This window comes from Rhincodon typus, chromosome 3, assembly GCF_021869965.1.
Source record: "Rhincodon typus isolate 14 chromosome 3, sRhiTyp1.1, whole genome shotgun sequence".
NCBI lineage: Eukaryota > Metazoa > Chordata > Chondrichthyes > Orectolobiformes > Rhincodontidae > Rhincodon > Rhincodon typus.
In genome coordinates, this window is record NC_063334.1 from 98172690 (window position 1) to 98197823 (window position 25134).

The 25134-nt window shown below is 40.5% G+C and overlaps 1 protein-coding gene across 1 annotated transcript in view; it reads left to right on the forward strand.

Annotated features, from left to right (window-relative positions):
- sv2ca (synaptic vesicle glycoprotein 2Ca) overlaps positions 1–25134 on the forward strand; it is a 179537-nt gene that overhangs the window by 147104 nt on the left and 7299 nt on the right. The window contains exons 6-13 of the mRNA XM_048595034.1: positions 2376–2509; positions 4090–4179; positions 8287–8397; positions 12187–12275; positions 13790–13954; positions 14522–14655; positions 15852–16055; positions 19013–19172. Coding sequence (XP_048450991.1) covers positions 2376–2509; positions 4090–4179; positions 8287–8397; positions 12187–12275; positions 13790–13954; positions 14522–14655; positions 15852–16055; positions 19013–19172 — 1087 coding nt within the window. The remainder of the gene's footprint in view (positions 1–2375; positions 2510–4089; positions 4180–8286; positions 8398–12186; positions 12276–13789; positions 13955–14521; positions 14656–15851; positions 16056–19012; positions 19173–25134) is intronic.

Here is a 25134-nt window from a genome sequence, read left to right on the forward strand (position 1 = left end):
AGATAACCGACTTCAATCAGAAACTGCTACTGACCCATAACTGAGATCACAGTGGAAAGTTATCATTGAAGAGTAGCCTGACATGATGAAAAAGGTTCCAGTCACCTTCTGACATTTTTGACCTTACTGAGACGAGCTCAATATCTCGAGAGGCAAATAAATACTTATGTCTGAAGGTGGAGTAAATTACTGCAGTTGCTGGAATTTGTACTAAAAACAAAAAATGCTGGAAATCACAGTGGATCAGGTAGCATCCATGGAGAGTGAGTAAGCTAATGTTTCGAGTCTAGATGACTCTTCATCAGAGCTGACATGAAGAGCTGACATGTCTTCATTTATGTCTGAAACTCTCTTCTAGGATATATTGCTATAACTACACCAAGGGAATATGGTCAGAGGGCGAGAGACAAATAGCACATGATATGATCTAAAGGTCAGGGATCAATGATGACGTTGAGCTTTAGTGAAGATGTCTGAGGCATCAGCCACAGCAACTCAGAGAATGTCTACACCCTTCAATCCTTTGGTGTAAAATCTCCACTGATCTGTTCATCATGAATGGAGCTAACTTCATCTTACTCATTGACTAATTCTCCAAATTTCCAGTTGTCAATTAGGAAAAGAACACTTGATACACATCTGTGGGGGACATACTGAGGGCCATTTTCAGACTATTTGGTGCCCCTGAAAAAATGGTTTCTGACAATAAGCTGCAGTATGTAGGCCCATTTCTCACATATATATATATGCCATATGGGGTATGAACCATGTAAAGTCCTCACCACATTTCCCTAGATCAAATAGTCTTGCCAAGCAAATTGTTTGGACAAATAAATAGCTTGTCTTGAAGTGTAGCACAATGAAATAAGATTCTTATATTATCATGTTACATCTCAAAGCTATGCATCTAGATTTGGAGCTATCACCAGCATGCATAAAGTTGGCAAGACAAGTGAGGATGATTTTTTGAAGCCACCACCTACCCAAATTCTCCAAGATGCCGAACACACTGCTTGACAAGCAAGGGAGGATGAAGATGGTGTGTAACTGCTTGTAGGTGCAGAACTGCCTCAATTACATATGCAACAAAAAGTCCGCGTCACCCACTGCACAATGGGAAAAGGGTTACCTGCAAAAATATCTGCAATGTGCACAGAGAGACCAGGTCTTGCAAAGTCAGGACATCAAGACAACAAGAAACACATCAACACCTTGTCTGCAAATTAAGAACTATCAAGGATGAAGTCCACATCTCCAGAAGGTTGATTTGCTTTGACTTATTATTAACACATGTACTGTGATACAGTGACAATTATTGTTTTGCATGCTGACCAGACAAATCATACCTTACATAAGTACATCAGGGCAATAGCACAGAATGCAGAATGTAGTGTTATGGAATTGTAATCACCCTGATGCACAAAACAGAGAAAGATAAACTCCAATACATGAGAGGTCTGTTCATAAGTTTGATAACGGTGGGGAAGAAGTTGTTTTTAAATCTGTTGGTAATGTCCAAGATGGCGCTGGAGCGTGGCAACACTTTGTGACGTTATAGCAAGATCAGGAAGAATTGTGACCGAAACCACCAAAATGATTTGTGGATTCTCATACGTCTGCACGCATGCGTTTCACAAAAAGTGTAAATTGTCTCCCCTTTACAGGAGGACACATCTAATGAGCCTGGGGGAGAGGAGGGCTGCAAATAATGTCCATCCGCAATTCCAACAGCAGCCTGTGCAATTCAAACTATCAGCTTTCTGAATGGTGTGGGCCCTGCCCTTCTCTAGGTATAATATACAGGGCGAGGCTTGAGGGCATTAAGTGGCCAATGAAGTCTACTTAAAGGCCTTAATCGGTCAAAGATTAGACAGACTGTCCAACAGCTCCCATGATCTCTATTTAATTGTGCTAAGGGAAGGGAAGGGAAATACTCTCAGGAAGGGAGTGTACAATCCTGCCTCATGTGTCACAATCTATTGCCAATCATTTCAGGGCTGTGTCAGTCCATCTGAGTTTTTTGCTGAGTTGCTAAGGTGAGAGAATTCAAGCCTTGAAATTATGTCAATTTTTAACATGCAGATGCCAATCAGTCCAAGTTATTTAAATACAATGTACAGTAACTTCTTTCGCCAGCAGCAGTAGAATGCAGCATTTGGTGATAAATGAGCAGAAACATCATACGGCACATGTTTCTGACACATTTAAAAAGAAGCTGTTTCATGCAACTTTCACCAGTCAAGAGATGATCAGTCCGAAATGTTTTAAGCAATCACTTTGTTTGTACAAAGCAAGCTGTAAGAATTGCCCAAATGAGTTGTAAAGCCTTTGGATTTGTGGGTACCGTTCTAAACATGTGCATTTTCCCTCTTCAGGTTGGAGTTTCAGTATGGGCTCTGCATACCAATTCCATAGCTGGCGGGTCTTTGTCGTTGTCTGCGCTCTTCCCTGTGTCTCGTCTGTTGTCGCACTCACCTTTATGCCTGAAAGTCCCAGGTTCCTGCTGGAGGTATGGCACTTTGAGTGAATGGCTTTTTTTTTCTCTTAAGTGCAATGACAATCCATGATAATATTTTTCATCTGGAACAATTTGAGACAGAAAAAGTAAATATTTTCTATTTTTTTTCTAGCATTCTTTCTCGCCCTTGTTTCCTGAAGGCACCAATGTACATATCAAGGACCTTTTACTGGCTATTATTTGTCCATTAGCTCAGAGTCTTAGAAAAATACGTTAGTATGTGAGGAAGAATGATTGGGCCTGAACCTCTTATCATTCAGCGCATGCATTTTCCAAGAGTCACCTAATGACAACAAATCATCTCAAGCTTAGGACATTGCTGCAGGAATTCATCAGGATAGGGTACCAATCATAGAATCATAGAGATGTACAGCATGGAAACAGGCCCTTCGGTCCAACTCGTCCATGCTGACCAGATATCCTGGATTAATCTAGTCTCATTTGCCAGCATTTGGCCCATTTCCCTCTAAACCCTTCCTATTCATATACTCATCCTGATGTTTTTTAAATATTGTAATTATACCAGCCTCCACCACTTCCTCTGGCATCTCCGAGAACGTCATGAAGGACCTCCCTCTGATATAAGGTCAGACATTTCGATGTTCTCTGATGGTTGTGCATTGCCCAATCCCATTCATGATTCTCAGAAAATTTAAAGTAAACCCATGCCTACATATCTACTTGCAGCAAGACCTGGACAACATTCAGACTTGGGTTGATAAGTGGAAAGTAACATTCATGCCACACAAGTGCCAGACCATCATCATTACCAACAAGAGAGAATCTAATCATCATTCCTCAATATGCAATGGCATTACCATCCTTGAATCCCTCAATATCAACATCTTAGGGGTTACCATTGATCAGAAGCTGAACTGGACCATTAAGTAAATAGTGGCTAGAATAGTGGTTGTGAACATTCAGTAGATGGTTTATCTTCTGACTCCCAAAGCTATCCACCATCTACAAGATACATTCTGGAGTCTGGTCGAATCCTCCCCGCTTGCTTGAATGAATGTAGCTCCAAAAGCATTCAAGAAGCATGACACCATCCAGAACAAATTAACCCACTTGATTGGCACCACATTCACAATCCATCATTCCCTCCCCCTCCGATGCTGAGCATTAGGCGTGTGTACTATCTACAATAAGCACTGCAGAAATTCACCAAGCACATTCCAAACCCATGACCAATCCCATCTAGAAAACAGACAGCAGTTACATGAGAACACTACACCTGCAAGTTCCGTTCCAAGCCACTCACCATCCTGATTTGGAAATATAACATTGTACCTTCAATGTCACTGGATCAACATCCTGGAACTCCCTTCCTAACAGCACAGTTGGTGTCCATGCATCACATGCAATGTTTCTAAAAGGAGTTCACCTCCACCTCTTTCAGGGCAATTTAGGATCAGTAACAAATTCTGATCCAACTGGTGAATTGGAAATTCCTTCAATTAATAAGGAAAGCTGTGGGTTCTGGATTGACAGAAATCTTATGAATGTAATGCGTATGTTTAGAAGATTGATAGTTCTGAGAATGCATTTACTTGCTTTTTTTTCTATAGGTGGGGAAACATGATGAGGCCTGGATGATTCTGAAGCAAATTCATGACACCAACATGAGAGCACGGGGACAGCCTGAGAAAGTATTCACTGTAAGTGGCACTGGGAAGCGTTAACAATAAAAGATGAGCTCCATTTGGAGAATTGTAGAGTCTTGAGAGGGACTGAAAAGTAGGATGATATGATAGGGAGAGTGACTTAGAAGCAAGAACTTATTTACTTTGGCTCTTCCTGTATTATAGTCCATCCTGACGTGCAGGAGTTACCTGGCCCAGCAAACAGATACCATTCTATGAGACCGAAATCAGTAAGAAAGCAAGAATGATTGCTATCCCACACAAGATGTGTGTATGTGGAAAAACACCTGATTCATTTGGTTAGCACCATTTGGTAAAGTAAAACAATGGAACTTTCACAGAAACAATTTAGCTTTCTCCACATTACACTTCATTTGCCAGATATTTATTCATTTACTTAACCTTTATCCCATTGTAAGTTCCTTGTTTCCTCTTCACAATCTATTTTCCAATCTATCTTTTTGTCATTAGCAGCCTCAGCTTTTGTCCCTTCATCCGAGTCATTTTTTAAAAAATCCGTTCACAGGATGCGGGCATTGCTGGCTAGGCCAGCATTTATTGCTCATCCCTAATTGTCCAGAGGGCACTTAAAAAAGTCACTCACATTGGTGTGCGTCTGAAGTCAAATGTAGGCCACACCAGGCAGGAATGGCAAAATTCCCTCGCTAAAGATATTACTGAACCAGATTATTTTTTAAATGAGAGTTGACCGGGCTTACATGGTTGCCATTAGATTGGCCTTTTATTGCAGATTTTTGTTGAATTTAAATTTTACTATGATGGGCGTTCAAAACCACATCGCCAGATCATTTGCATAGGACTCTGGATTGCTACCTATAAAACTTGTCACTGTATATTTTTTGTAAGTATATATGTGACAAAAATTGCTATTCTATTCCAATGACATTATCATTACACGATCACCTCCCCAAAAACATAATACAATATAAATACAATAATACAATATAAGGAGGCTCCAGTACTTATCCCTGTGGCACAAGACTCGTTACATTTTGCAAACTAAAAGACTAGTTTGTACCTACTTTCTGCTTCTTGTTACCTGGTCAGTTCCTGTATTGTGAACTTTTAATTGAATTGAATTGAATTGGCTTTTTTGTCACATGTATTCAAATGAATACAGTGAAAAGTTTAGAAGTCGTCATTTACAATGCCATCTTAGGTACAAGTTACGTAGGTGCAGATTCTTCAATTAAATTTGTTAGAGAAAAAGATTAGAAAAAGAAATAAAAATCCAGCATTATAGATTGTAGAAATAAATTAGAAAATAGAGAAATAAAAAGTTCAAAACTTTTACACAATAAGCTTGGATGTGGCATCTTATCAAATGCCTTCTGGAAATCGCAAATGCCATATATCTGCTGGCACCCCTTTTATGCAAAGAACATGTTAGTTTCTCAAAGAACTCCAAAAAAAGGTTAAACATGGTCTCCCTTTCACAAAACCATGTTGCCTCAGCCTGATTACTTCGAATATTTTTAAGTGCCCTTCAATAATATCTTTATTAATAGCTTCTACCATTCTCTCCATGATAAATTTTAAGCTAACTGACCTGTATATGCCTGCTTTCTGTCTCGTTGCCTTTTCTAATAAAGAAATTATATCTGCCAATCTCCACTCTAATTGAACATTCCTTGAATCTAGAGAATTTTGGAAAATTAAAACCAATGTATCAACTATCTCAGTAGATCCTTCTTTTAAGATACTGAATGAAGTTCATCAGAACCTGAACACTTGTCATGCCACAGGTCCAACAATTTGCTTGGTATCACTTCCCTAGTGATCTGTAATTTTCTTGAATTCCTCCCTCACTTCGATTTCCATTTACAGCTATTGCTGGAGTGTTATTGTATTCTCTATTATGAAGATCAATGAAAAACATCTGTTCAATTCATCTGTCATCTCCTTATTTTTTGTTGTTAATTCCCCAGACTTATTTTATATAGGACCAACACACTTTGATATAAAACAATGAACTGAGGATGCTGAAAATCTGAAAGCTGAAACAAAATCAGAAATTGCTGGGAAAATTCAGCAGGTCTTGCAGAGAGAAAGAAGAGAGAACACTTTGAGTCCAGTGACCCATCTTCAGAACACTTTAACATGTTTCTTTTTTTAAATTTCTGTACAAGTTCTTATTATCTATCTTCAAATTTCTAGCTATCTTGGTTTCATCCTCTGGTTTTCCCTCTTTATTGATGTTTTAGTCAATCTTTGCTGTTTTTTGCTATTCTGTCCAATCCCCTTACCTACCAGATACCTGTGTGCAATCATGCAATTTGCTTTTAAGTTTGATACTGTCCTAATTTTTTTTACTGAACCAATTTTGCTGACCAATGACTACATCAGAAGACTTTGCCCTCAGGATATGATCACTTCCTGGAATAAACTGTCCGAGTAACTTTTTTTTCCCCTTTCACTAATGAGTCACTGTATTTGCAGTTTGACCTTCAGCTCATAAACTCTGAGCCAAAGCCACTCAGGCTGCAAACACTTACTGTAGCTGTATTTGCCCTGGAATGCATTGACATCCAGGAATTCCCACATGCCATAATGGCAACACATAGCCTGCCCTGCTGGACTGAATGGTATTCTTATTTGTTCTTTCATGGGAATGTGGGTGTCACTGACTATGCCAGCATTACTAGCCCATCCCTAATTGCCCTTGAACTGAGTGGCTTGCTAGTCCATTTCAGTTATGAGTCAATAACGTTGCCGTGGCTTTGGAGTTACATTAAAGGCCTGACCAGGTAAAGATAGTAGATTTCCTCCCATACAGCACATTAGTGAACCAGATGAATTTTATCCACAATTGATGATACTCTTGTGGTCACCATTACTGAGAGTAACTTTCAATTCTAGCTTTACTCATTAAATAAATTTAATTATTTCATTCAATTATTCATTTTCCTTTTTTATGCTTTTCTAAATGTATCCTATGTTAAACATTAGAAATGGAATTCACCTTAACGACTTTGTTCACCAACAGTTGACAAGATAATTGAACGTGGACTAGATAGTTAAGAGTTGTAAAAATTCTACGTGTTTCTAGATACCAGGACTTAATACTTAGTACACATTACAGTTATCATATGTGTACCTTGCTTTTAAGAGTGTTCCCAAAATTATGGTCTGTGTTATTCTGCCATTGTAGTTCCACCTTGGAGCAATTTTCTTTGAGGCTAGATTGGAGACTAGGGGAAGTAGATTGGGTGCTTGGGTTTATTACAGTTATCCACCAGTAAATGTGGTAATCGACTAGTCTAACAAAATAGCCTCATGAGAGCTGTTGTGATGCAATGGTGGAGTTTCTGTCTTTGAGCCAGGAAGCCCAGATTCAAGTCCCACCTGCTCCAGAAGTATGTAATAATTATGTAACAATGTATGAATAAGTTAATTAGAAAAGATCTAAAATTGCCTGTTCATAACTTGTAAGAAGCATTCCGGCCTTTGCCAATTGGGAGCCAGCCCAAATCAATGAACTGGGATGGCACTGACACCAGGCAGGCTGGATGCCAGCCATTGCTGCCTTATTCAATGTGACCCATCTGCCATCTGTGACTGCCATGGGACTACAGTCATGGCCAGAGACATTCCTTTTCCCTTTTGAAGTGCCCTCTCTTTCTTCTACTTATGTTAGCAGCTCCTGACAACCTTTCAGTGGTGGAGGGCATCCAATTGGTCTTCCAACCAACTGTCTTCCGTCTTTGACTGAGTGGGGCTCCTGTAGGATACCACCCAATTAACTGCCTCCTCCCAAACTGCCCTTGGGTGTCAGGACAAGCATCACCAGATCCCAGCAAGGAGTTCATCCTTCTAACACAAGGGCCACGGTATGAGATGTCCCACTGCTGCAAATTTTGATGCTCCCAGTAAATTAGCAGGATACGTTGGCTGGACAGGTTGGGTGTGCGCAAAGTTTGGCTCACGTATCCAAAATAGAAGTCCCAGTTGATCAGAACAGAACTCCTGAAAGTAAGTCTGATTATCAGCAATGCATTTTGCCTTCTGATTAACAAGGAAAGAAAGCTTGAAGATGCATTTACCTCGGAAACTACTTGTACCAGTGAATCAAACTTTATTTGCCAACTCTTATCTTTACAGGTCAATAGAATCAAGACTCCAAAACTGATTGATGAATTGATAGAGATACAGACAGACACGGGCACATGGTATATGAGATGGTTTGTTCGGATCAAGACTGAACTGTATGCCGTAAGTCAAACAACTGTGTTATAATGTGGGACAAATACCTTTCTCCTCAATGATGCAAGTTACATTACGCCGGAAAAGAAAATTTCAATTCCAATTTAGACAATTCAAGTTGAATGTAGATTCATCTCATAATGAATGCTGCAGTTCTGTACAGATTGGAATATCTGATGAATATCTGGGGTCCAACATTCCTAAGTTTGCCAAGGTAGAAAAAAATCATGTTTGGATGAGGGGCTGGGAATTTGTGACAGAATTAGGTTCTACCAGGACGCAACCTGACAACGTTATTCTTCAAAATGTGCTGGGGTTTGGCAGATCATTCACCCTGCCCAATCATTCCACGGGAACACAAAGAAGACTGGGACCCTGGGAAATTTAAATTTCTTTATCATTCTAAAGGCACTCAACTTGGCTCTGCAAAAAAAAAAATCTTTAACGAAAGGCATTTGATCCAGGAAGCTGCTCAGAATTACTTTCTTTTGCACCGTGAGAAATGAGCATTAAATCATCAGGATTAGGTTTGTGGTTCAATGCTGTGTTACATATATAACCTCCTCAACTCCTTCAAGGTGTCTGATTTCAACATGCAAACAAGTCTCAGGACTGGCTGAGAAATATTGTCACTGATATTATAAATCTCAGAGTAAATCGGTATCCGAGTGATTTATTCAACAAGTTGACCACAGACTACTCCAACTCATTCCAATTCATGCTACAAATAGTTAAAGGGTATTACTGTGCACACGTAGATATAAATAGTAAAAAGGGAATGGGCAGGAAAATGTATAAGAGACAAACAAAAGGTGGTGAAAGAAGTGGAAAACGTAAAGCAAACAGGAAAAGAGGTTTAAGAAACTGTTTGGAAATAAATGCAAGATGAAAGAGAGAAGGAATGATTTAATATCATCCACCTATCAGAATAATAATGAAACCAGCTGCTGATGTACATCTGCCACTGTACGCTCCATCCTTTTTGTTCCCTGCCCATATCCATTTGTCACCCATAGGTTTAGTGATGGGCTGTCATTATCTAAGGCACAGAAATATCTTTCTATTTCTCTTTCACCACTGAGCAGTCAATTGAGCCTTATTTTAATTTTTTTTTAAACACAGTGTACTATTGATCTTCATTTATCATGAAGGAAGTGGGCTAGGATGGTGCAGGGTTAGAGCAAACAATTTCCCATCACTGTACCATTGTACATCTCTGTTGGCAAACCAGCGTCCAATTTTAAACAATTACTTGCTTCTTTTGTTTTGGCATTTCAAACAATTTAAAAGAGGAGTTTCACTAACAGAAGGGAAGTGTTAAGGCCAGGGGGAGCTTGCTGTTTTTATAGTCAGGACTCAATATCAGCAGATTCTGAAACAAAGCAGCTCTTTGAAAAGAAAGCAAATATTTGATATTGCTGTCTCCTGCTCTGCATGTGACCATTATTTTAAAAAAATCTTAAAGTTTTGGAAATTTAGATTTTACCCACTGTCATCCTAAAACGTTTAACCACTAGAAACTTAGCTATTGCACAGAAAAACTCAGTATAATATCACATCTCTAGGAACACTGGTTACATTCTCAGTTTGGGGTCTCCAAGTCAGGAGAAATTCTGGCTCCACGAGCACCACTTTATAGATTTTGAATTTTCAGTCCAGAGAGGGAGAATTAGGATGGATTGGGAATTGGGGCCAGGCAATCCTGGAAGTCCCTAAGGTGTTGCCTAGTTCCTGAAACAAACACGGAGAATGCTAGGGAAACTCAGCAGGCCTGGCCCATCTATGGAGATAACATTTCGAGTCTGGAATGACTCTGAGAAGAGGGCAAATGTTGTAGGGGCTCGGTGCAAAAGACAAAGAGGTTGTTAATGGTAGTGAAAAAGAAACAGACATGAAATATATGTAAATTACGGTGTGAAATGGGAGAGAATGTGTCCTCTCAACTAACAGCAAAGTAAAAAAGGCACAAACCAGACAAGACTGTTAGGGTGAGTGGGAAATGGGAAAGAATAATATAAGAAAAATGAACAACACATATAATGGCCAGTTTCTGAAGTTATGGAATTCAGTGCTCAGACCATGAGGCTGTAAGGTGTGGAAAATGAGGTGTTGTTCCTTGAGCTTATGAGAGCAAGGTGGCCTATTGAAATAGCAAGCAACTGGGAAGTTGGGGCCATTCCTCTAGACAGAGCAGAGGTGTTCTGCAAAAATGGTCACCGAGTTGCATGAGGACTCACTGATGTAAAGGAGACCGCATTGTGAGCAGTGAATGCAGTCAACTAGATTGAGAAAAATAGAAGTGAATTGGTGCTTCACCTGAATGGTGTGTTTATTGGCTTTGAACTATGAAGAGGGAGGAGTTGAATAGGCAAGTGTGACACGATTGTATGGAAAGGTGCCATGGGAGAGTAGAGACGTGTTAGGGGTGATGCAGGAGTGGACCAGGGTGTCATGGAATGAATGGCCCCTGCAGAATGCTGAGAGTCGAGGAGAGGGGAAGATGTGTTTGGTGGTGCCATCCAGCTGAAGGTGTTGAAAATGATGGAGGATTATCCTTCAAATATGTGACTAGTGGAATAGTAAATAAGCACAAGAAAGACCTATTTTGTTGGAAAAGAAAGGGAGGGTAGGTTTTGAGTCAGGAGATGGGCAGTGGGAGAAGGAGGATATTTGCATGGGGAGCTGGAGAACCTGGTGGTGGTTGGTCTAGGAGGGTCAGGTTGTGGGGACTGAAGAGAGATTAACTCTGGTGCAGGGGAAGGGGGTTTGGGTTTGGTGTGGTAGTGCGAGGAGGGAGATTGGGGATAAATCTACAGTGGGTGAAGGTGGGTCATGTTTGTAGATGTAGCGGGGTCAGGGCAGGGGGATCACCTGCCAGGGGTGAAGGGAGGGTGTGGTTGAGTGCTGAGAGGGAGAAGGGAATCGGATACTGAGCAGAAAAAGTTTGAACAGGTATTGAGGGAAGGAAGGCGAGGTCAGCTCTAGAGCGAAGGAATGAGGTCAGTGGTCAGGTCTGGAGCAAGGGTAGGTGGGGGGATAGAGTCTGGAGCAGGGGAAGAGTGGGTGAAGGGTGTGTTGAGTGTGCAGTGGGCGAAGGGTGTGTTGGGTGTGCAGTGGGCGAAGGGTGTGTTGGATGCGTAGTGGGCGAAGGTGTGTTGGGTGTGCAGCGGGCGAAGGGTGTGTTTTGTGTGCAGTGGGCTAAGGGTGTGTTGGGTGTGCAGTGGGTGAAGGGTGTGTTGGTCTGGAGGGGGTTTGTGTCCCAAGAACGTCAGGTCAGAGTTTAGTGGAATCCCCAGGCCCTGCTGCCTTCTTGCCTCCACCAGAATTAAATTCTGGGTGGGAATGTCCAGAGTCAGCCTTTCTGCCCCACTGCCAGTTGACACCTTAGAATGGCCAAGGAAGAACTGCTTTTACAGGCCTCTATCCATCTCAGTGGGATTCTTGCAGCTGCAGGTAGGCCCCTTGCCATCTGGGGTCTTAATTCAAGGAGACAGCCTGCTGGTAGACTTGCCAATGCACGATCGAGATGTGGAAGACAGCCCAGGTCTCTGATCAACTCTCGAGCTGGCTGATGACACCACCGCTGCCTCCAGAAGCTTTCACCCATTTTTACTGATTGGTGGCTCATGCCCAGAAACATGAAACCTAATTCTACTGCTCTCCATGGAAATCTGGCACCAGTGAATGTTTATCCCTTACTAGTAGTTCCTTTTGCACATTTTTGTCCATTATGATAAAAGGTAAGAATATAATTACATGGATCTTGAGTCAAATGGTATGCATTGTCTGTGTTCTCAGATTTGGATGACTTTCATGCGATGTTTTGACTATCCAGTGAAGAAAAACACCATTATGCTGATTATAGTTTGGACAACTTTGTCATTTGGGTAAGACTTCCTATTGCTGAAAATCATTAAATCCAAATTACCTGTATTATAAACGTTTTGATGATTGTGTGATTTTTAAATTATTTAAATCAAATAGTAGATGTGTTCTGGTCCACTGTGTGATCACCACAATTTTTTATTATTATTCATTCACAGGATGAGGGCATTGCTGGCTAGGCCAGCATTTATTGCCCATCCCTAATTTCCCAGAGGGCGGTTAAGAGTCAACTACATTGTTGTGGGTCTGGAGTCACATATAGGCCAGACCTTGTAGGGATGCAAGTTTCCTTCCTTAAAGGACATTAGTGAATCAGATGGGTTTTTCCTGACAATCAACAATAGATTCATGATCATCATTAAACTCTTAATTCCAGGTTTTTATTGAAATTCAAGTTCGTCCATCTGCCATGGCGGGACTTGAACCCAGGTTCCCAGAGCATTACCTCGGTGTCTGAGTTACCAATCCAGTGTTAATACAACAAGGACATTGCCTTCTCTATCCATACATGAAGTACAATGGAGAGTTTAATAACAGTATTTCAAAATAGGTTATGAACTTGCTCCTTTCACATGAGTTCTCAAAATAGGAAGGGCAGAGACTACTTTCAAAGAGTATTTTTCTAGCCTAGGAAAATATGTTGTTTTGTACCTTCCCTGTTGACTGAGTGAGTAAATGCATCCCATTGTGTACTGCTTCCATGCTGACTAGGAATATTCCCGGTTCACTGCCAGTCACGTTACCACAGTCAGTGTTCCCATCAGAGATACGTGGTCACAAAGCAATCAATGGGTCAAACTGGCTGCACATAGTCAATGTCCCCTTTAAAATATGCACACACCTATAGCCACACAACAATCTTAAAGGAGCCACACAGTGCAACGCAACAGCCCTGTACAGCAAAATGAAATTAGAGGGAACATTGGTTACAATTCACAATGGTCTTCCTGGCCTGGACTGGGGAAAATTACTTGGGATTTCTATAGCCGAGCACTAATTGGAACATGTACTGGAGCATTCTGGTGTGTGGAACTCCTATGAGGACACACAATCTGGTGCCTCACAGTTGGAGTGTCTTTATTGCTCACACTGTATTTCACCCAACTTTTCCTCTTTAAGAAAATAGGATGAGTATTGCCAGCAACTGTTTGGTCATATTGTGACAAAGCAGAAAGAGCACTTGGCATATATTCCTTATACAAAAAAAAAGTTAGATTTTTCTTTAAATTCCAACAGTTGTTCTGGTATATTTTAAGCCCATCTTGCTCCTACCCATGGTTTGCAGTAGTCAGTTAATTAATCAATTATAAAACCATCCATTATTGTATCATCTCATTATGCATTCCATTATTTTCTCTCAAGCATTACTAAACAGGTTTAATTGTATAAACAGCAAAGCATTGTAGTAAATTGTTTCCTGTGCTTCAGTTAATGTGAAAGCAACATCCTTCTGTTCTTATTTATACATCTTCTGGCAGATGTACAACTTTTAGCCCATTCTGTTATTATTTTTAAGCTATTATGGTCTCTCTGTCTGGTTCCCTGATGTCATCAAACACCTTCAAGCTGACGAGTATGCATCCCGAGTGAAAAGGTTTTATGGCGAAAGAGTTGTGGATTTTGTGTTCAACTTTACTTTGGAAAACCAGATCCATACAAATGGAGAATACATCAGGGACAGGTCAGGAAAGATTAAGTCATATCTTAATGCATTCAAAATACAAAAATGCATTATGGAGAAATCGTTGAAAATCTAAGCTCCTAGTGTCAACATTCAGATTTGGTGATTGGGAGCCATTAGTTAGCTTCTACCATCTAATCCAGATGTTTCCAAACTGAGGGGCTGTAGCATTTTTACTAAATACAGATTTGAAACCTTTTATTAATTGTAGCTGGGGTATTACTGCTGAATCAAGCTTATCAAAGTACTGTTTCTTAGAAAGATATGAATTTCTTAAGACAGATTCAGCTTGTTTCGCTATATACTGAGGAAAGAACTTCTTGGGAATAAAGGCCATGATATGGACATGTCGATGTTGGACTGGGGCAAAATCAGAAGTCACACAACACCAGGTTATAGTCCAACAAGTCTATTTAAAATCACAAGCTTTCAGAATGCTGCTCCTTCGTCAGATGAAGGCTCTGTTGCACTATAACCTGGTGTTATGTGACTTCTGACTTTTTTTCAAAAAAAGAAAGCGTTCAACAAATGTAATAAATGCCAAACAGTATTTTCTTTTTTTAATAGGTTTACTATTATGAAGTTTAAAGCAGTAACTTTTGAAGATTCCCTCTTTAAGAACTGCTATTTTGAAGATGTCACGTCATTAACTACATATTTTAGGAACTGCACATTTAATGAAACTTTATTCTATAATACAGGTAGGTGGGCAAATTGTGACCTTGATGACAAACGTGTTACTTTCACATGCCTAATTTAGTGGAAGTGAAAGGGTATTCATTCCATGCCCAGATTCATTTATGAAACTCTTTTTGTTGTCATTGCCTCCAAACTTCCTTGCTTACAAACCCATTAGTTGCAGTGGGATCATGCCCACCAGAGTTTATAATGGAGGCTGTGCCTCATTTACAAATTGCAGGTAGAATTAAGCACCACTTCAGTGAGATTGCCCGTGCCCAGCATTAGCCATAATTTTATGATCACCTGCAGTAAAGGTGCAGGTATGTGAAATCTTCACCCTTTCGTGGGCTACCTCCAGTCATCACGTTCACAGAGCCCTTTAGAAGATTAGTATGCCTCCAATCAGCTCACCAGCCACAACTACCACATCAGCTCCCATCTTCGTGCCAGACCACAGATACCTTTTGCCTTTATGAGGCAATATGGAATTTCACAGCAATGGCATGAACCCTCACAACTGCAGTTGCAGTGAGAGATTGTGGAATCCCTGAAGAATTTCCAAACAGTTGTATTTCATGCTATTTAACTGAGATTTGAACCTGATTAGGTTCAGTCTTCTAATTCATTAGTAACCCCTGTCACATCTGAGCAAAAAGTGGTCACAAATCCATGTTTATTTTGATAATGTTGTATGAAAGAATACTGGAGTGGAAATAAGAGTTTGTGTGTTGGTATGAGGTGAAGGGAGGATTCTCTCTTCCAAGTTTAATATTTGTTTCTTAGTGCAATGTTTGTAAGGAAATTCTTTTGTGAGCCATCTTAACAACAGACATTAACTACTTATTTTAGCTAACTATCTTTAAATAGCTGACAGAGGTCTGTCATCTTTTGCATTCATTACAGATTTACAGGGCCAACATCAACTCTGCAGCCTTGAGCCCTTCCCATACAATGAACAGAAAATAGTCTAATAAAACATAAATTTGCAAGTTGTCTGCTGAGGTTGAAGAGGAAATCTTTTGAAATAATTAACTGCATAGTTTTCCAATCTTGCTTGCCACATTTACACTCTTCAATTTATCTTGATTGTGGTTTAATCAGATAATTTTAATGGGAAATAATAAGGAGGAAATGCCAACCATTCAGCTACTTAATTAACCATAGTTTTTAAATCAGTGCCAGTCGTAAATAAATGTGTTTCTTGATTTTCCTTTAGATCTCGAGATGTCTAAATTCATTGATTGCCAGTTCATCAATACCACATTTCTTCACAATAAAAAAGGCTGCCAGATTAACTTCGATGAGGACTACAGCGCATACTGGATCTATTTTGTGAACTTCCTAGGTACACTAGCAGTATTGCCAGGCAACATTGTATCTGCACTCCTCATGGACAGAATTGGCCGCTTGACAATGTTAGGTACAATTTACCCTTTATTTTTAGAATATTTAAATACCCTTCTGAGCAGTTCATCCTATATTTTGTACCACGAGCATGGTAATAAGAGTGAAGGTGATTACAGATTGATTTTAAACTGATCTTTGTGAAGTTGTTTTGCTAAATATTTGGTACATGAGCACAGACTAAGATTGCTAACCTGATCTTGGACCATTAAAAGTAGATAATGCCAGATTTAATGTTTGGATACACCCAGGGTGATGGTGACGCCATTACAAATTACTAGTCTTGACATCACGTGCGATTCTGCTATGTTTATCATCGTAGCCCACATCACTTGGACCCCTTTAAGCTTCCACATAGTACTTTTTTGTTGTGCATTGCCATTTTCTATCATTAATAGCTTTATGGGACAATCATTAACTTTCAGAAGCGATTTCAATGGATTTCATGCTACTCAAAGAAAATTATGATTCCAGCTATCTGAGTAACTTAAGACATTGAAACATGAAGAATTAAGAATTTGCCAAATATGTAGATACAAAATGAGATAACTGTTGAATAAAGCAAAGAATCCCATTTCACAATTCAGATGTCCCTGACTGATCACTGGCTCAGTAGTGTGTGATATAAACTTACATTTTGAACTGGGAGAATTCAACAATCAACCGTAATATCCAACAATCTCTTGATTAATCGTAAAAATGGGCTTTTTTGAACATGGATCATTTGATGTTCCAAATGGAAATTATTGTCTCAACTTTCAATTAATAATGGAACAAATGCATTGATATGGTCAGAACAGTAATCCATTTTTCTTGATCAGAGATTTACTGTCTATACTTTAGCAAGGAACATATGGACAGGAGATAGCCATTCAGTCTCCTTGAGCTTTCTCTGCCTTTTAATTATCATGGCGGTTCTTTATCTTAACTTCAGTCAAATTGGATTCTTGATATTTTGTCTTGTTTGGAGTTCCAAGAGATCCCAATTAATAAACTGTTATTTATGCTAAAATAAGGTTTCCAGTGTAATGAATATGAATGAACTAACTTACTGTGGGAACACATCTGAGCCATTTTCAAGCTGGTCTTTGAGAATCGACTCCATCATTTAGCTCATGATTATATCCTTCTTCAACATTTGCACAGTCTTTCCAATATTTTATCTCCTCATAACATCTAACACCTGTATCTTCTGCTGTTCTCATTCTAATCACTTTATTGCTGATTCTTGAAATAGCTCACTTAGGCAGTGCCCTCTTCCAACTGCCCTCCTATTGTTTATGTCTGTAACTGAAACTGATGAACATCTTATCTTGTGTTGGAGGGTGACGGTCAGTGGATTGTCAGACAATAGTAAATATTTCATTTGACTAAGGGATGAGTAGTGGTTCTGCTGGAAGATAAAAAGGCTCTCTGCTTTGGGGATGTACAGTTGCATTTTTCTGTGTTGCATTGGTGACAATGTGTTTGTCTTGCCCTTTGGAATCTGTGCTGACCACACAGCCACTTGTTGGGCCAGGGGCAATGAAGGATGCAGGACAGGCTCCTGTCAGGATTCCATGCCTCTAAGTTGGAGTTCCCTGTTGGGAGTCCAGAAAACCTCAATGGAGCCCATCCAGAGGTGGTAAGGGATGTTTATGAGGCAGAAGAGGCTCCAAGGTGAAGAAAACTACTGATTTGTAAGCTTTGGCAATAACTGAGCCAAATATTAAGTTCTGGGGGCTGCATTGAAGGGCAAGGAGGCCACTTCTTTATCCTTTCACTCCATCAATAGAGATTAGAGCCATCCCACTGCTACTCCAGGACTAATACCACCTCTCCCCAATCAGATGGGGGAAATATTCGCTGAGAACTCATATCCAGCCCACCGTTCAGACAACCCCACTCTCCAAACCCTATTCCTCCACCTTCACATCCATGTTCCCTCTATGTAATAGTCATAGACAAGGCATACAGCTTAAAATTAGCTGCCCATTTCAGAACCATGCCTGCTGCCAGCACACATTGAATGATTGCGACCAGACTGTGGTGGGTGACATTTCTTGTGGTTGTCTTAACTGGGAGTTGCTAGGTGGGTGTTCAGTGTAAAACGTCCAGTGGATCCCTCCTATTAATTAGATTCTTGGAGGTCAGACGTAGATGTCGGAATCTTTCCCTGGGAGTAGGAATATTGGAATGAAGTTATTTGCATTGTTCGTGCATATCCTGACTGGACAACAAGAAAGAATCATATTGGTATCTCATCATAATTCACTGTTGCTTTGCCAGGTGAAGTAAATTCTTGATCCAGAAGCTTGGTAAGTTGCAGGAAAAACAATTGATGCAGTGACCTTGCTTGTTTGTTAACATATATGATGCTGAGGGTTTTCTCTTGCCTTTTGGAATTAAACAGACCCACTCATTCAAGAGAGATCCCTGGACTGTGATGGATCAAATGGAGAAGATTTATTTGAACTGACACCAAACATATTGAAGGATTTCATTCGGAATGTGCAGAAATGAAGTTGAGTTGTTAAAGGGAAGATGCAACCCTCTCTTCAATCGCCACATGCCCCCTCCCCACCCAATACGCATGGTCAACAGATCACATTTTAGACTTCTAAGCAATTTCAGAACCCAGCAAAATGGAGCAGAAGCAAGTCTTGTTTCTGATTTCCTAAGAAGAAGATTTGTGGAAGTTTGCAATGCACAAATTGGCAGCTGTATTTCCGACATTATAGGAGTGAACACAATTCAGTCAGTATTTTATTAACTGCAAAGTGCTTTTGAAAGACTTGAGGATATGAAAAACTATATAAAAGCATGTCCTTTGTTTTAGTGACTTGGGTAGATTACCCTGTGATTATTTTTGTTCCTGTAAAATCACTTTAAATGGTCTTCTTCGTCCTTACAGACACTGATAATGACATGAATTTCCAGCAGGTTCTATAGCTATCTTACATTGACTACCTGTTGGTCTTTGAACCCCCGTAGGTGGATCCATGGTTCTGTCAGGGATCAGCTGTTTTTTCCTATGGTTTGGGACCAGTGAAGCTATGATGATTGGGATGCTCTGCCTATACAACGGTCTGACCATTTCAGCCTGGAACTCCCTTGATGTGATCACTGTAGAACTCTTGCCAACTAACAGGAGGTTAAGTATACAGTTCGCTACTTATTTCCTTTAAACCAATGTATCATTCCCTGAGCTGAGGAAATTGTGTGGATTTGTAAATGCTATTTTAAATGACCTGAGCCTGCTAACAAGCACCTGCACTTTAGATATCTAAATAAAAGACACGCTGTCAAAGCTCTTTATTTTTACATGCATAAGGACAGACACAAGAATGCCAAATTTCAAAGGGAACAACAACTTATATGGCAATTCTGATGGGTCAAGACATTATCATGGAGAATGCACCAGGGAATGCAACATTGTTTTTCTCATTCTGTTTAGCTAGGAAAAGGTGCAATGGCTGGACTTGTTTATTCTGCGTGCAGAGAACAGGTCCCTGTGTATGAGTTCACGCAGCTATTAGCAATCTGCCCCGGGAGACCTGTAGAGAAGGAGAGAGTAAACAAACAGGCAGCTACCACTTTGGAGAGGAGCATTGTTTGGGTACCCTTTAAGGATGGAGTCTCCATCAAGACTGTCACTTACATTGTGTTGCGGTCATTCGTATCACTAATAAAATACCAGTGACAGAGAGAGAACGCCTTAAGTGGCTATTTAATGGCCCCAATTTGCCCAAAGCTGAACAGATGAGCTGACATCTACCTCACCTGTGGTGCAGTCCTAGTGGAAGGGGATAAGCAACAGACCTGGCACCTCTGTCATGCCAGCTGATTTTATACCCCTCCAACCAGCCAAGCTTGTCTCAGGGTGGGGTAATGGGTGGGAACATATAATATTCCAGCCAATGTACCTTAGTTGTAGGGGATTGGATAAAGCTGGATGACCAGTTCTAAAGAAAATGTACTAAATTCCACCCGTACCAAGTTTTGCAAGAAGATATATCACCTCCAAAGTGGCAAATGACAGATTAGAGAGAACCAAAGCTACTTAGCCAGATTTTCCACCAATTACTGGCATTTTCATGAATCAATCGATTGTAGGTTCATTCCAGGAACTTGAAATTAGATGAAGCCCTCAGCTACCCACTCAAGCAACTGAGAAAGATCCAATGGTACAATTCCAAAGTAGGGAAGGGCCATTCTCCTCTGTATCTTGACCAGTAATTACTCCTCATTAACAACTAATAAGTTTGTCATCTAGTGGCTATCTAATTGTTGTTTGTGAGAGCTTGCTGCATGTAAATTGGCTGCTGTTTCATTTCATACATTTGTAACAGTGACTACAATTCAAAAGTACCTTGTTGGTTGTAAAGTGTTTTAGGACATGCAAAGATCTAGAAAGGTATTAGAAATGCAAATCTTTCTGACATTTCATTTCTACATCACTTATTTAAGATACACTTGTCGGTTAAGGGAAGAAAAATATATCTGCTTCATGTGTCAAATAGGAACTGGTATAACACGCATCTAACAAATATGTAAAAGGTACTATCTCTGTAAAAGGTGAAGTCACCTTGTCTTAATTGACTCAGGGTGAGATTTCCACTCCCAACTGGGAGAAAATCCTGTCTCTCAGGTAACCAATCAAGCAGCCTGCACCCAACAGCACCATCAGGAGCAGTGGCCATTGCTGGGACTATGGTCTGTTCCCAGCCTCGGTGGACTTGGATGAGAAATTGGAATGGGGTTTTCCATTGGAGTAAGCCTGACAGGCCTTAGCATGAATATCCAAATGGTGGGTCATATGGCACCCAGTTGTAGGGGTTCCACCTGCTAGCCTACTCTGAGGGAGCGGAATGGAATGTAAAATTCCCTGTACTATGTCAGTGTCAGTAATGGTTCTCTAAGAAAGCAAGGTGGACAAGAATTATTGATTTGTCCATGTTTCCCACATAACTATACAAAAATATAAGAAAAGCTTCTGCAAGTTGTGCTTTGGCTGTTTAAGGCTGGGAAATATTTTATTTTCTATCAATCAGGAACTCCCTGCCTGAAATGGTGACAGAAACAGGTTGAGTAGTAATTTTCAAAAGGGAATTAGATAAAAATGTGAAAAGTAAAAGTTTGGAGGGAAGTATGGAAAGTGTAGAAAGTTGGGATTCATTGGTTTGTTCTTTTTAAGGGCTGGTACCAACATGATGGGCCAACTAATGCAAAACCAACCTGCAAGTTGTAAAACGTCAGCAACAACTTATAATTACATTGCATCTTTCATGCAGCAACATGTCCTAAAGCCCAACAAAAGAGCACAATCAAAACAAAATCAACACAGAATTAATAAATGGATCAATGACTAAATGAGTGGTAAAACAAGTAGCTTTTAAAAGGTGCCTTAAAGGAGACTGGTAGTTGGTAGAAGAGAGGTAGAAGAGAAGTAGAAGAAGAGCAGCTTTGGTTGCTCAAGGCAGAGTTACCAGTGGAGGAGCAGTGGAAATAGGAGGTGGGGTGCACCATGCTCAATTTGGAGGACTGTAAGAGCTCAGGGCCATGCAACTAAAGAATGCCACAGAGATGTGGAAGGGTTAAGCCATGGAGGGATCTAAAAACAAAAGTGAGAATTTAAAGTCAAGTTGATGCCAGATCAGGAATCAATGTAGCTCAGTACGAACAAAGATGCTGGGGAATTGGGACTTGGTGCAAAGAGAGACAGCAAGGTTTCAGATGAACTTAATTTTTCAGAGATAAAAGCTGAAAGGACAGTCAGGACAGCACTGGAGTATTCAAGAGTGTTCAAGTGTATCCAAGAATGTTGTGGGAAGTTAGGAAAGAAATTGTGGGTCCCCTAGCTGAAATATTTGTATCACCCTTAACCACGAGTGAGGTGCTGGAGGACTAGAGGGTGGTTAATGTTGTGCCTTTATTTAAGAAAGGCTGTAAGGAGAAGCCTGAGAATTATAGACCTGTGACTCTGACATTGGTGGTGGCTAAGTTGTTGGAAGTGATTTTGAAAGATAGAATTTACATGCATTTGGAGAGGCAAGAACTGCTCAGGATAGTCAGCATGGTTTTGTGTGAGAGAAATTGTGTCACAAAACTTGGTTGAGTTTTTTGAGCAAGTAACCAAAAAAGATTGATGAAGCAGAGCAGTAGACATTGTTTCCATGGACTTTATTCCGCATGGTAGACTAATTAGTAAAGTTAGATCACATGGAATTCAGGGTGAACTTGCCAATTGGATACAAAATTGTCTTGATGGTAGGAGACAGAGGTGGGTGGTGGAGGATTATTTTTCTGACTGTGACCAGCGGTGTTCCACTGGGATCGGTACTGGTTCCACTTTTGTTTGTCATTTATATAAACAATTTAGATGAGAATATAAGAGCAATCATTAATACATTTGCACCAACGTTGGTGGTATATCATGGACAGTGAAGATTCTCTAACAGTACAAGGAGATCTTGATCAGTTGGGTAAATGGGTTGAGGAGTGGTGCATGGAGTTTAATTTGGATAAATGCGAGGTATTACATTTTGGTAAAAACAACATTGGCAGGAATTATACAGTTAATGGGAGAGCCCTGGGTAGCTTTGTAGAACAGAGAGACCTAGGGGTTCAGACATATAATTCTTTGAAGTTTGTGTCACAGGTAGATAGGGTGGTTAAGAAGGCATTTATCATGCTTGCCTTCATTGCTCAGACCTTTGAGTACAGGAGTTGGGACGTCATGTTGAGGTTGTACAGGACATTAGTAATGCCTCTTCGGGAGCACTGTGTGTAGTTCGATTGCCCTGCTATAGGAAGGATATTATTTAATTGGAGAGGGTTCAGAAAAGATTTACAAGGATGTCGCCAGGAATGGATGGTTTGAGTTATAAAGATAGGCTGGGACGTTATTTCACCGGAGCGTAAGAGGTTGAGGGATGACCGTATAGAGGTTTATAAATTAATGAGGGGCATCGATAAGGTGAATAGCAAGGGTCTTTTGCCTCGGTTGGGGGGAGCTTAAAATTAGGGGTCATATTTTTAAGGTGAGAAGAGAAAGTTTTAAGAAGGACATGGTGGGAGGGGCAATTTTTTACACAGGGAGTGGTTCGTGTGTGGAATGAACTGCCAGAGGAAGTGATGGATGCTGGTACAGTTACAACATTTATAGGACATTTAGATAAGTACATGAATAGGAAATATTTGGAGGGATATGGGCCAAATGCAGGCAAGTGGGACTGGTTTAATTTGGGAACATGGTCAGCGTCGACTAGTTGGACCAAAGGGTCTGTTTCCATGCTGTAAGACTCTATGATTCTATGAGAGGTAACAAAGATATGCATTTTTCAGCAGCAAATAAGCTGAGGCAGTGGTGGGAGTTCAGTCACCTTATAATTAGTTTCACATCTCTGACAGCACCTTTGTAACAATATGTAATCATCTTTGTGTTTAATAATAAGCTATTCCACTGGATACGAAGAACAAGAGTGCTGTAGTCATCTGCAAGCAGTTTCCATAATTAACTTTTCTACAGTCCTATTGACTGCACTAATGTGAAAGACCAATCAGCTGTACTCCAGGATTTTTAAATGAGTACAGATACACAACAATAATTTTTATAATGCAGTTAAGAAAATGAACATCAAATAATTAAATGATTGCGCATCTACATAGTTGAATTATTTTTTGGATGGCGTTTCAGCTGATTTTCCAAAAGCCTTACAGCACTTTCTTCACTTGAGGTACTTTACATATAATGGATAGCCTTTGTGAGTGTTTTTATTCACTCATGGAGCGTGTGTTGCTGGCTAGCCAGCATTTATTGTCCATTCCTTGTTGATCTTGAGAAGGTAGTGGTGGGCTGCTTTCTTGAACCACTGCAGTCCACATACTGTAGGTTAATACGCAATGCCGTTTGATAGGGAATTCCAGGATTTTGACCCTGTAACACGGAAAGAATCGTGATATATTTCCAAGTCAGGATGGTGAGTGGTTTGGAGGGGAACTTGAAGGTGATGTTGTTTTCATGTATCCGCAGCCCTTGCCCTCCTAGATGGAAGTGTTCGTGGGTTTGGAAGATGCTGTCTAAGGATCTTTGATGAATTTCTGCAGTGCATCTTGTAGATGTTACACACTGCTGCTACTGAGCGTCAGTGTGGCAGGGCATGGGTGCTTGTGGATGTAGTGCCAATCAAGCATCCTGCTTTGTTTTGACTGGGCTGAAGCTTCTTGAATGTTGTTGGAGCTGCACTCATCCAGGCAAGTGGGGAGTATTCCTTCACACTGCTGACTTGTTCCTTGTAGATGGTGGGCAGCTGTAGAGAGTCAGGAGGTGAGTTAATCGTCACAGTATTCATAGGCTCTGACCTGTTCTTGTAGCAACTGTGTTTGTATGGTGAGTCCAGTTGAGTTTCTGGTCAATGGTAAACCCTGGAATATTGATGGTGGGTAACTCAGTGATGGTAACACCATTGAATGTCAAGGGACAGTGGTTAGATTGTCTCTCATTGGTGATGGTCATTACCTGGCATTTGTGTGTAACTTGCCACTTGTCAGCTCAAGCCTGAATATTGCCCAGATCTTGTTGCATTTGAACATGGACTGCTTCAATCTGATCCATTAGTTGTGGAATCATTTACCTTTGTCTATCTCTTGCTGCTTATGCTATTTGGCATGCAAGCAGCCCTGTTTGGTAACTTCACCAGGTTGACACCTCATTTTTAGGTGTTCCTGGTGCTGCTCCTGGCATGCCCTCTTGCATTCTCCACTGAACTGAGGTTGATCCCCTGACTTGATAGTGATGTTAGAGTGAAGGATATGCTTGACCATGGAGTTACAGATCGTGCTGGAGAACAATTCCACTGCTGTTGATGGCCCACTGTGCCTTTTGGATGCCTAGTCTTACTAGATTTGTTCAAAGTCTGTCCCATTTAGCACGGTGATAGTGCCACACAACACGATGAAGGGTATTCTCAATGTAAAGGTGGGACTTCATCTCTACAAGGAGTGTGCAGTGGTCACTCTTATCGATACTGTCATGGACAAAGGCATCCGCAGCTGGCAGATTGGTAAGGATGACGTCAAGCATATCTTTCCCTCTTATTTCCCTCACCACCTTC